Source organism: Leucoraja erinacea, chromosome 19 (assembly GCF_028641065.1).
Source record: "Leucoraja erinacea ecotype New England chromosome 19, Leri_hhj_1, whole genome shotgun sequence".
In the NCBI taxonomy this organism is placed as follows: Eukaryota; Metazoa; Chordata; class Chondrichthyes; order Rajiformes; family Rajidae; genus Leucoraja; species Leucoraja erinaceus.
This window is the reverse complement of record NC_073395.1, coordinates 7,558,036-7,571,053: the sequence shown is the minus strand read 5'-3', so window position 1 is coordinate 7,571,053 and position 13,018 is coordinate 7,558,036. Positions and strand designations below refer to the sequence as shown.

Genomic DNA, 13,018 nt, shown 5'->3' with positions numbered 1-13,018 from the left:
TGGTCTGCTGCATTTTCTGTTTATTTCCCTTACTAAATCTGTATGGTGTGGTTAGACTCTTAAGCCCTGGATTGACATCAAAATAAATTCTCATTTTCAAGGAATTCATTCTGTTTTGGCTTCTTGAGTGAAGCCAGGTTTAGTTTGGAGATAGATACAGCGCGGAAACAGGCCCTATGGCCCACCCAGTCCGCGCCAACCAGCAATCCCCGCACATCAACACTACCCTACTGCACACACTAGGGACAATTTAACAGTTATACCTGAGCCAATTAACCTACAAACCTGGAGTGTGGGGGGAAACCGAAGATCTCGGCGAAAACCCACGCGGTCACAGGGAGAACATACAAACTCCGCACAGACAGCACCCGTAGTCAGGATCGAACCCGGGTCTGTGGCACAAGTGCTATAAGGCAGCAACTCTACCGTTGCGCCACCGTGCCGCACATTGAGAATGACGACTTAACGAAATTACCTTTGTTTCATTTTTATTTTACTTTCAAGTAATATCACACTTGAACTAACAAAAACGTATTTTGTTTTGTTTAGGTCCATAATGTATCGTTTTCCTTTGAGCTCATGCAAGATGGAGGAATTAAGAAACCAAAAGCTCGACCAGAAGGTACAATTCATTTTAAGCAAAACTATCATCTGTACAACGGAAGCTTAGATCTCACATCATTAACTCAATTTTCCATATCTACAAGAAGCAAGGGTATCAGCAACATTACATTCAAAAATAAGTAAAAGTTTTTTAGGCACAATGCTAGTGACAGGTTCCAGAACACTAGTCAATAGTCGAGTGTTTTATTGCCAATGAAATAGGACTTGTTCAAGATAAGATCAGTTTGGTATTCATTTGCTGCCTTTCTTGCTCTTAAATTCCATTGCCACAGATAGCTGTGGAGGCCAAGTCAATAGATTTTTTTTTTTTTTGCAGGAGAGATAGATAGATTCTTGATACGGGTGTCAGGGGTTTTGTCGAGAAGTCAAGAGAAGGGTTGAGAAGGAAAGATAGACCAGGCATGGTTGAATGGCGGAGTTGACAAGACTCGATTGGCCAAATGGCCGAATTCTGCTCCTAGAACTTGTGAACTTAAATGCTGAGTGGGTGGTACAATATAGCTTTCTTCTGAACCACCCACCATGTCAGGAGCTAGTCCTCAGACTAATTGATTCACTTCACATGATCGGCTCTGGGACTAGATAACATCCCAGGAGTTTCATTGAATTCCCGCACTTACCTGAAATACCTGTAGCTCCAGCCAAGATGTTCCAGTATAGTTGCAGTAGAGACAACCACCCAACAGTGTGGACAGTTGGCCGATCTTTCAGGTCAAACCCTGTCCACGCAAGTACCACTCAGTCAAAGTAGTATTGACAGTGTTATCTTCTTGCCTATGGCGTGCACAGCCTAAAGTTGTAGGTCGACTTGTTCCATTTGATCTTGTTTGCGCACGTCAGGTTGATTGCATTAGTCGAAACAGGGTGGACCATGTGAAGGTTGCAATCTCCCACCCCGACAGCATTATCAAGTGGCACTTATTCGCCCATAACCTGCTCATTCCATGCCTGGTTTAAGTTTTGTGAGAAGGAACTGCAGATGCTGGTTTAAACCGAAGATAGACAGAAAAAGCTGGAGTAACTCAGCGGGTCAGGCAGCATCTCTGGCGGGTCGAGACCCTTGGAAACGTTACCCATTCCTTCTCTCCAGAGATGCCGCCTGTCCCGCTGAGTTACTCCAGCTGTTTGTGTCTTAAGGTTTTGTGAGAACCACTGGGCTCGAGACTCGTCGCAGCCTCGGTCCAGGCGTGGCGTGAATGAGCTCAACCTCGGGAGATGGGATGAGAGCGACTGCCCTCGTTATCGGGGCAGTGCTTGACCAAGTGCGACAGTCGGGAACTGCGGTGAAACCGGTCCAATGCCCACCACGGAGAAACACCCCACTGGTTTATATATGTACGTCGCACTATGATGCCCGTTGCTTGTGCTGGTTGGCATTCAACCATCAATACTGTGTGTGACAGTAACACCCCCACAAATTCTTGCCCTCCGTGGTCAGTTCACAGTTTACCCCTTAAGACGGAACCAGATAATTGGAACGCACGAGTGCAAAGAAACTGCCTGCGTCCTGAAATCCCCTTGGTTCACATTGCCGAGTACTGCAATATTGTAACGCAGCTGTGATTTTCTTTGCTCTTTCTCCACCCCCCCCCCCCCCCCCCCCCCCCCCCCCCCCCCCCCCCTAGATTATTTTAAATCTTGTTATCATTTTCACAATAACTGAGATGTACATTCTTTCATCAGATGTGGTAAATTTGGATCTGAAGTCAACGCTCAGAGTGCTTTACAATCTGTTCACAAAATACAAGAACGTGGAGTGACGGCCAACATAACCACGATGTGCTCAGACAGAAATATTACCAGTTAATTACCGGGACTGATTCCTAAGTACATGTGCCTTACCAAGTTTATATTAGTATCACTTTCTTGGTTTTTTTTGTAATTGGAAGATGCCATTTTGTGATTTCTTAAACGAGCAGTGTTTTCCCTCTCTCTGGGTACATTTCCTCCTCCGAAACCATTCTGCCTTCCCCAGAGGCCTCGAGCATGATATTATTGCACCACCACTGGAACTTGGCTCCTTCTCTATCTTTCACCCTTCATTATGAAGTGAGTCTCCACTGTCAGACGCAGCTTCACTATGCAGAGTATTGGGCCATTCTCCGGCCTGTTTTAATTGTGATAGAATGTAAAAGCTCCACATGTGTAACTTTCCGAGGACTAGGCAGTCTAACAGAACACAGACTTCCTTCATTGGCCTAAAACATCGTCTTCAAAGGAAGAAGGATTCCGACCCGAAAACGCCGGGCATCTTTTTTCTCCAGAGATTCTGCCTGACCCGCCGAGTTACTCCAGCACTTTGTGTCCATCTTCCTTGAATGTTGCTATTGATTACAGTTGGAGGAATCCATACACAAATGATGGGTAGAAATTTAACGCAGGAGTGGTCCTCCGCCCCCAAACTCCAAGCAAACTTTGTGAACAAAGTTGCTATTTTTAACTAGATATAGTTGTCATGAAATATGAATGTTTTTCTTTTGGGTCTGCTCGCCTATCAGTTAACCCCAAGGATGGTTGAAATTAATATTAGACAGTCAGACAGTGGGCTTTGTTCCTGTGTTTAAGAAGGAACTGCAGATGCTGGAAAATCGAAGGTAGACAAAAGTGCTGGAGAAACTCAGCGGGTGCAGCAGCATCTATGGAGCGAAGGAAATAGGCAACGTTTCGGAACGAAACGTTGCCTATTTCCTTCGCTCCATAGATGCTGCTGCACCTGCTGAGTTTCTCCAGCACTTTTGTCTACCTTGGGCTTTGTTCCTGTACTGTGCTGTCAACTTGCACAGTCCTTTGCTCCAGGCCTTACAGCTGAAGGGGTGAGCAGACATCCTTTCAAGCTAGAATTAAGGCATTGTGTGATAAACGGCTCCTTTCCCGAATCAGGTATCTCTACAACTGTGCAGGTGAGACGTAGAACTTTGAAGATGCAGCCTCCTGTATGTCGCTACTGCATTACTGTGAGCAGAGATCCCTTATCACAGCACCAATGCAACTTGTTATTATTATTATTATTATTAGTGTAATCAAATGATACTTGTGTCATTACTGCAGCATTACTGTAAGCAGAGGTCCCTGATCACTGCACCAATGCAACTCATTATTCTTATTAATGTAAACACAAAATACTTGTGTCATTATTTGCAGTGGGGTATTGCACAAGATCGGAAATTCCACTTGTACATTCTACCCAATTCTAAGGAGCATGTGCGCGTTCCTTAAAGCTAGGATAAGCGAACGTATTGTAGAAGAAGGGTTGGGCTTGGTATAAGTGTAACTTGTCCTGAGTTTGTATAGGATACTGTTCATCTGCAGGGATCCTTGGCAGTGCAAACTCAGTGGGCGGAAGGCCCTGTTTCCGCGCTGCATCTCTAAACTAAACTAAACTATGAATGACAAATAGCGATCTGTGATCAATTGTCAATGTTAAATGCAACGACAAACAATTAATGCAATGAAGATAAAGTTCTCACCCAAATGCATTAAATTCCTCTTCAAATATCGCACATCCGAGCTGGATATTGAGCTTGAGAAGCACATGGTTGCTACAGTGATCCCAGTTTCACAGATCCTAATTTAATGCACCAACGAGTTGTGTTTTGAGAATAGTAATAAGTACAGGGTCAAAAGACTAAATTTAAAAGGAACTTAATCATTTCAGTATATCGATGTATTTTATTGACCGTCTAGTGCTGTGAAATGTAGTGAAAGGGAATGAAAATAATGACTGCAGGGGAAACTGAAGTATTAATGTGTTCTGCAACCAATTGGTGGCACTGCAGCACAAGCAGACTGCAAACTACAATTATGTCTTCAAAGACATTTGACACTGCAGAAAACCACCTGCTCTTTGGGTGATCAGCATGAACTCTCGTGTCAGAAGTACTTTGACATGGATTTATGCAACTGTATGAAATATTTATTAAGAGTCAAAATCTTCCCCTCGATATTGTTGATAGAAAGAATACAAAGTAAGAATGCATTGCTCAACTTGTAGAAATCTCCTCCTCGTTGACAGGAAGAATTTCGCCTGCATATAGGGTCACATACATTAAGCACTGGCTGATGGGTGGTGTTAAGGCTTTACAAGAAGCACACTTGTATAGGTCTCCAATCTGCATCCTGTTCCCTTTAATGTCATAATCCAGAGGGGACTCAGCAATCTGGACTGAGCTCAGTTTTAGTGCTTTTTTTATGAGCCTGCTGATTGATTCTTCCAGAGTATCGTTGGAGATAATGAAATTAATTACTCGTAAGCCACGGTGGCATAGCGCTAGAGCTACTGACTAACAGTGCCGGAGACCTGGGTTTGATCCTGACTACAGGTGCTTGTCTGTACGTTCTCCCCGTGACCTGCGTGGGCTTTCTCCACGATCTTTCAGTTTCCTCCCCACTCCAAAGACGTACGTTTGTACGTTAATTGGCTTGGTGTAAATGTAAAAATTGTCCCTAGTGTGTGTGTGTGTGTAGGGTAGTGTCAATGTGCGGGGATAGCTGATGGGTGAGGACCCGGTGGGCTGAAGGGCCTGTTTCCGCACTATGTCTCAAAACTAAACTAAAAAAAATTAAAAGCCTTTTTGTGAACCTAGGACCCGAACAAAACTTCCGTTGTGTGCAGAAAGTGTGTTATTAGATATTAATATTTCTATTTTCCTGCAAATGCTTCTCTATGATTGCATTGTAAACTCTTTATACGTTTATAATTGAAGGGAAGTAAAAAAAAAAATCAATACAAATAGACTGACTGTAAAATAATCACATGAAAATGATATTTGAGCATTGGAGAAAAAGATATTGCTTGCAGTTGTGGCTAAATTTAATAACGTGAAGGACGAGTGGCAGAAAATATTTTACAGCCTTAAATTTATAAATTATATACTTTATCAATTGCAATAAATTGTTATCATTGCATGATATTGCCACGTAAGGTGCCAGTTGGAAGTTACTAATTAACTGGACGGCTAACTTGCAGTGATAAGCAATAATTTACTTGAAGTACGTTTTGAAGAAAATGATAATTTTGAATGTAGCTGATGTAGCTAATTTTACTAAGTTATAGTCACTGGACAATTGCATATTACTTGAAGTTTGTACGTTAGGACTGTAGGTCCCCCTTTCAGATATTGAACTGTATTAACTCAGTAGAAAGATTAGTGATGTTTTTTTTCTCCTAACTTAATAATTTTAAATTATTTCAGCATGTGAAGTAAATTTCTTCGGAGTGTATGTCTAGTCACCTTGAGATCTTTCCAAAAATTATGCTATTTGCAAACTAATTCTCATGAAATATCTCCAGCCCGAACTGTTAGCTCTGTTTTTCTTTCCACGGATGTTTTCTAACCTATTGTGTTTCCTACCTTTTCTGTTTTTATTTGAAATCGCCCTTCTGCTGATACCTCATTGTTCCTGAATTTCAATGTCATAAGTGATAGGAGTAGAATTAGGCCATTTGGCCCATCTAGTCTACTCCGCCATTCAATCATGCTGATCTATCTCTCCCTCCCAACCCCGTTCTCCTGTCATCTCCCCATAACCTCTGAACCTGTACTAAGAACAAATCTATCTCTCTCTGCCGTAAAAATATCCACTGACGGCCTCTACAGCTTTATGTGGCAAAGAATACTACAGATTCACCACCTTCTGACTAAAGAAATTTCTCCTCATATCCTTCCTAAAATAATGTCCTTTAATTCTGAGGCTATGACCTCGAGTCCTAGATTCTCCTACTAGTGGAAATATCCTCTCCACATCCACTCTATCCAAGCCTTTCACTATTCTGTACGTCATAATTTTCTAAAGGAACTCAGTGCTGCAGGAACTCAGCGGGTCAGGCAGCATCTCTGGAGGAAAAGAATGGGTAATGTTTCGGATCAAGACCTGAAAAGTCACCTATCCTTTTTCTCCAGAGATGCTGCCTGACCTGCTGAGTTACTCCAACACTTTGTGTCAATCGTTGGTACAAACCAGCATCTGCAGTTCTTCGTTCCTATTCCATAATTTTCTATCCTGCACTGCATCCAATCCAACTCATTCATCATTCCTTTGCTCATTTTTCTGCATGTTTCTTTATCTTGAGAACTGATTCTTTGGGAGTGTAAAGAAAGTGTTCAGAACAGACAGGTAAATGATCAATTATTCCGTTCTGCTGTAGGTTGACGTAGCAGTACGTTACCCTCTGTACCTCTGTTTCCAACAGCATCCGATTCTTTCATCGGACTCTCTTTCAAAACACGCATTTGAATCACTTTGACACAAAGCTTAAAAGGTTAAGGTATCAAGAATATTTTTAGCTGCAAGAAGTGGCTGATGAAGAACACCAACAAAATGATGTTCTAGAACACAATTAAAATGTTTAACAATTGGTTAGCGATAAAAAAACACTCTTTGAAGTTAGAAGAGCAATTTAAATAATTTTTATATGCTTCATCATACTGGGTATTTGGTAAGTCTAATAGTCTAAAGTTGATTCCTTAGATGTTACGTACATGGTATTTATGGTTAATTAAATTTAAGATTTGTTTGAATTCAAGCTGAATTTATTTGGCACAGGAATGGGATTAACAAGGCCAAATTTTATCTGTCCTCAAGATAGCATGATTGAGATTAGATTTAAAAGAACTGAAGTAGGAATCTTGATTTGACATGGCTTGCTAACGTCAACTTGTGTCTCCTGTAGCATCTTAGCAATTTAGTTTATAAAGGTCATATGTTATAAATCTTCTGAGACATTCATTCAGATACCAATAGTACATTTAGATACCAGTAGCTGAGCGGTACGTAGGTACCTGTACTAACAAATATCAAGAGTTTGCAGATAGCTGGCTATTGTTCACTCAGTTGCAAAGTGATGAGTGCTTTCAATCGAGCAGCGTATGAATGGACACCTTCTTAACTGAGCAAGTGGATTTTATAGATAAATGGTGTGGGTTGCCAATTTTATGTCAAGTTGTAAGGTGAAGTGTGTACAAAATGTCAATGAATTGAGAAATTAAAATAGTTTTTGGTTCAGAATTATATTCTATTCAAATTGCTTTTTGCTGGATGAATTTCAGTGCAATAACCATAAGAACTTTACTGGAGTGTTCTGATGATAGTGAAATACTATAATATCATGTTGCAATATAATTTTCAAAGTTAAACTAACGCAAGTCCACCTTTCTATGTAAACTTTGTAATTAACTGCATGGTATTAATTGCAACAGTAATTTGAGTTTATTGTTCAGAATTTGGAGGAGTGGTGGTGTTAATGTTTGGCCACAACTTTTGTCATCCCTGTAACTATGGTGTCCACGAGAAACTTGGCTGTGCAGAGTCTTCATTGCATTCATCTAATGTTCCCATTCTCATTATTTCCATGCATACTGGTAGTCACTAGCTAACGATTAGCATGGAGATGGTCAGATGATAGGACTGTTTTTCAGGCAATGTCCTTTGGCATAGGAATGGGAATAAACAAGGCCAAAATGTATCTTTCCCCGAGATAGAGTGATTGGGGGGTACCCTTGAAAAACCACTCACTTTAGCATCCATAGCATTTTAACTTAGATGTCAAAAGTCACAATGATGCCTCACAGTCATTTTAGACAGTACACGTAAATGCTTTAATCAATTAAATTCAAATCTTTATTTGCAACCTGAGATGGTAAATCTGACGAGTAGTATATTCCTTCAAATAAATTAAAATTCTGAAGTATTCTATATTCTTTGTGTGTGTGTGTAAATGTTGAAATGTATTATGTTGGTCCGTTAAGCAGCTCTTTTACCTGTTTTAAATGTGGTTCGTTTTAACGTCTGTGTCTCGTTATGTCTCCATTTAAATTTGGTCCCACTGGGTTTACATGGATTTAGTGCGAAATAGTTCGAAATAACAATAAATCTATCGAATATAAAATCCACAGAATGTAACTTGCAAAATGTCATCAGTTTCAATTGCAGGCATTGATACCAGAGACCTTTGCGCTGCTGTTCGGATTAAATACAGGCTTTTGCTAACTTTGTAGGAAAGAACTGCAGATGCTGGTTTAAAGCGAAGATCGACACAAAACGCTGAAGAAACTCGCTGGGCAGGCAGCATCTTTGGAGAGAAGCAATGGGTGATGTTTCGTGTCGACCTGAAACGTCACTCATTCCTTCATTCCGGAGATGCTGCCTGTCCCACTGAGTTACTCTGGCTTTTTGTGTCTATCTTCTGCTAACTTTGTTCTACAACTAACCTGTGATTCAGCTCTCAATTTGTGATGACACTGGAACAAAATGGAAGTACTTTTCCTTCCCCATTCCTGAGGAAACCACACAATTTTAGCCGTTGAAGTGAAGCGAGCGACATTGCTAGAATACTATATAATGGCATTTTTCTTTTGGAAGTATTTCTATTTTGCATTGAACTATCCTAGGGAAGTGTTTGCCTGTTAATCGAAAAATAAGAATGTTTTTATTAATTTTAATCTCATTCATTTTAACAGTTAAGAACTTAATTTAATTTCACTATTCTCAATGTAAATGAGTTGTCATGTTGTTTAAAATCACTTGTTCACTTTTGTCTCCAAGATGTTACAGCCATATGTATAAAACGAGTATGTGTTTGCAAGGGTATGGACGAAAAATGGGGAGCAAAAGATACTGATCTTGTGAAAGGAAATTGATGTATGCATGGTTTGTCAAAGATTAAGTTATTCTAATAAATGTTTACTAGTGACCATATGCTGTTTGATTATTAAAGCCCTACTGGCCTTGCACTTTACCAGTTAGGAAGAGCTCCTTCCTTCACATTTTGTCTGCTCCACTGCGACATCTCAATGTGTCCATGCATTGTAGACGTTCTTCTCCTCTCTCCAACGAGAGTTCTGCAACAGCCTCTCTTGCTGCCTCCCCTCTGTGATATCTCTCTCTATCACCGTCTATATCCCTCGTCTCCCTTTCCCCCAACTCTCCCTGAAGAAGGGTCTCAACCCGAAACATCACCTATTCCTTTCCTCCAGAGTTGCTGCCTGACCCGCTGAGTCACTCCAGCTTTTTGTGTCTATCTTCGCTATAAACCAGCATCTGCCGTTCCTTCCAACACATCTAAGCTTTGTGCTTCACTTCACTAAGATTTGCGTTTCATAGTGAAAAAAAATGGATTAACAAAACACCGACAATCATCAGGCTCTCTGACCTTTACTAATTATTTAAACTTTAAGGGTTTGAGTTTATTTTGATTTCAAGAGAGAAATACTATCCCCTTCAACACATCCAATCTGTGCCTTTACTGAACTCAGTTGTCACAACCAGTTTCCTCCAGCTTTCATTTATATGCACTAAAGCCTTTTAATAATGCAATCCTTCTCACTAAGACTGACAGACATTTTTTATGAATTCAAATGGATGACCCGAATGTCAAGAATGTTTTATTGTCATGTCCCAGACAGAACAATGCAATTCTTACTTGCAGTAGCTCACCAGAATATGTACACATAGTACTCTGAACAATTTAATAAACAAGAAAAAAAGGTAGTGTACATATACATATACCTACCTACACACACACGCTATATATATGTGTATGTATATTTGTGCTACTTCACTGGTATCATTTTCTTCCAGAATCTGAAAAAGTGTCCAGTTTTTATGAGCAAGTGGTTTTATTTTAGACCAAAATTGCATGAATTTATAAGAAAATATCAAAAGATAGGAAATGACGAAGTCAAACTAATCAAACCAATTCCACATGTTCATTTTATTAAGCTAGTTATTTTAGAAGTTTGGATACCAAAAACCTGAGGTAAACGAGACATTTTTTTGAGATCATATCTACATCCATGTTTTTTTTTTTAACTTTTGTTGGGATATGATTGAAGAAATATTTTAAAAATTGACTACGCATCTTCTGTTTTATAAAAAAACTTGGTAAAGTATAGGTTTGTGGAATGAACTACCACTTGTTACTACTAGAGACTGAAGCGGCCAAGATAATGTAGAGACTGCCAGGAGATTCTTGTGGCAGATTGCCAGAGTATGAACCATGTTAGTATAGCGCATCCACTAAAGGTTCTGGTCAGTGTGGCTTCTAAAATGTTAATTGATAGTGGTGGCATTCAAGGTTAGAACTTCCTCTTATTCAAAATGAATATTTTCCTGTTACTAATTATGCTAGACTTGAATGCCACCCTAATCCATCCGTGATGTTACACGTGTGGCTTCATTATCTGAAAACTTATGAATAAACTCGGCAGAGAATCGTGCCAGTACGAATGAGAGAAAGTTATTAAAGGAAGCAGATAAAGATGTAATGGCTAACAAATTCTTGGTGCCACAATGATGCCTTCAAACAAGCATCTTATGTTGATTATAAGGTTAGTCAGTAATTATAAGTTCTAGGGGAAGAATGAGGCCATTCGGCCCATCGTCTACTCCACCATGGCTGATGTATTTTTCCCTCTCAGCCCCATTCTCCTGCTTTCTCCCCATCACATCTGACACCCGTACTACCAATCAAGAATCTATCAATCTCCATCTTAAAAATATCCATTGACTTGGCCTCCACAGCCGTCTGTGGCAACAGATTACATTGTGACATAAGGTAAAGGATATTACCTAATGTCTATCTTTGACATTAGTTTTGTGAGACCCTTGGTCAAATAAAACTAGTCTGATGAAGGGTCTCGACCCGAAACGTTACCCATTCCTTCTCTTTCCAGTGATGCTGCTTGGCCCACCGAGTTACTCCAGGATTTTTTGTCTATCCAAAATTTAAAATTTTAAAAATGACAGGTAGACTAAATTGAAACTAGAATTTTAGTGTCCTTAAACGATCTTAATGAATTCTATAGTGCATTGAACCGCGGAGATTTGTCAAAAAAGGCGAGATTCAGTGACTGAGAAAGTACCAGTTCCAGATTGGACACTGACAAATGACTTTTAAGGCTTAGTTTTTTAATTATTTCTGCAAATACTTTGCTAACTCATCGTAAAAAACAACTCTGGGAGTGGTGTCAAGTCATACAATCTGCTATGTAGGCAGGAAGACTGAAGGGCCTGTCCCACTGTACGAGGTAATTAAAACTGTAGGAGTTCTTGTACGTCTCGTAGCGGCTCGTACGAGTAAAACGTAACCATTTTTTTCATCAAGAGTTTTTTTTACTCGTGGACATTTTTCACAGTGTTGAAAAAAAACGTCACGAGTTTACCGGATTCCCCGAGTACCTACCGCTACTCGTACGAGCCGCTACGAGACATCTACGAACTGCGACGGACCCGCTACGGACATTCTCCGAGTTCGAATCGGGGGAAAACTTGGGAGAACTCTTGAATTACCTCGTACAGTGGGACAGACCCTTAATGCAAAGGGAAAAGGCACACTTTGCAAAGAAGCAGAATTGTCCTATAACATGTGCAGGAAGGAACTGCAGATGCTGGTTGAAACCGAAGATAGACACAAAAATCCGGAGTAACTGCATCTCTGGAGACAAAGAATAGGTGACGTTTTGGGTCGAGACCCTTCTTCAGACTGGTCAGAGATAAGGGAAACAAGAGATATAGACCATGATGTGGCGAGATAAAGAACAATGAATGAAAGACAGGCAAAAACGTTTTACAAATTTGTTATTTATGTTATTATTTTGCATATCTTTTATTCCTTGTTCTTTATCTCTCTACATCATCATCTATATCCCTAACCAGTCCAAAGAAGGAGCTTCGACCCGAAGAATCAACCCATACCTTCTCTCCAGAGATGCTGCCTGTCCCGCTGAGTTACTCCACCTTTTTGCGTCCATCTTCTTGTCCTATAACATGGTTTATAAGGTTTACAGGAAGCTTGTAGAAACTGCTGCAACGTGGTGGTGGAGATGGGCCCGCTAAGGCTTGCCTTTTAACAGCTGCAGAAAGAGGAAGGATGTAAAAACTAAATCCGTCAATGCAGAGTAACACAACTCAACAGCAATATTTTCATTTTGCTTACAATTCCGTCCAAAGTGAAGGAGGTTAGTACCGGTGAATGGTAAGAATTTTCAATATTTTTTATATTTCATAAAGGTAGATATTTTAGGAAACCACAGTAAGTGAGATATGCTTAAAAGACAGGAGATCAAAAATGCATTAATGCAGAAAAGGAATAGGCAATGATTCGGGTCGAGACCCCTCTTCAGGCAGTCTGAAGACTGAAGAAAGGCCTCGACTCGAAACGTCACCTATTCATTTTCTCCAGAGATACTGCCTGTCCCGCTGAGTTACTCCAGCTTTTAGTGTCTATCTTTGGTTTAAACCAGCATCTGCAGTTTCTTCCTACACAGAAATAAATCCATGTTCCTCCTAAATCTTCGTTGGTACACTGTGAAATAAATATTTAAGAAACCAACCTAACCTGCCTAACTTAATTTTCATCGTTTTTGTATCTCCTTATTTAAAAGAAACTAAAGATTGT

The 13,018-nt window shown here is 40.1% G+C and overlaps 1 protein-coding gene across 2 annotated transcripts in view; it reads left to right on the top strand.

Annotated features, from left to right (window-relative positions):
* The window catches only part of parvb (parvin, beta), a 41,959-nt gene extending 32,643 nt beyond the window's left edge, over positions 1 to 9,316 (top strand). For both annotated transcript variants that reach the window (XM_055650210.1, XM_055650211.1), the window contains exons 12-13: positions 550 to 622; positions 2,308 to 9,316. In XM_055650210.1, coding sequence (XP_055506185.1) covers positions 550 to 622; positions 2,308 to 2,384 — 150 coding nt within the window. In that variant the 3' untranslated portion in view covers positions 2,385 to 9,316. The remainder of the gene's footprint in view (positions 1 to 549; positions 623 to 2,307) is intronic.
* The last annotated feature ends 3,702 nt before the right edge of the window (positions 9,317 to 13,018 follow it).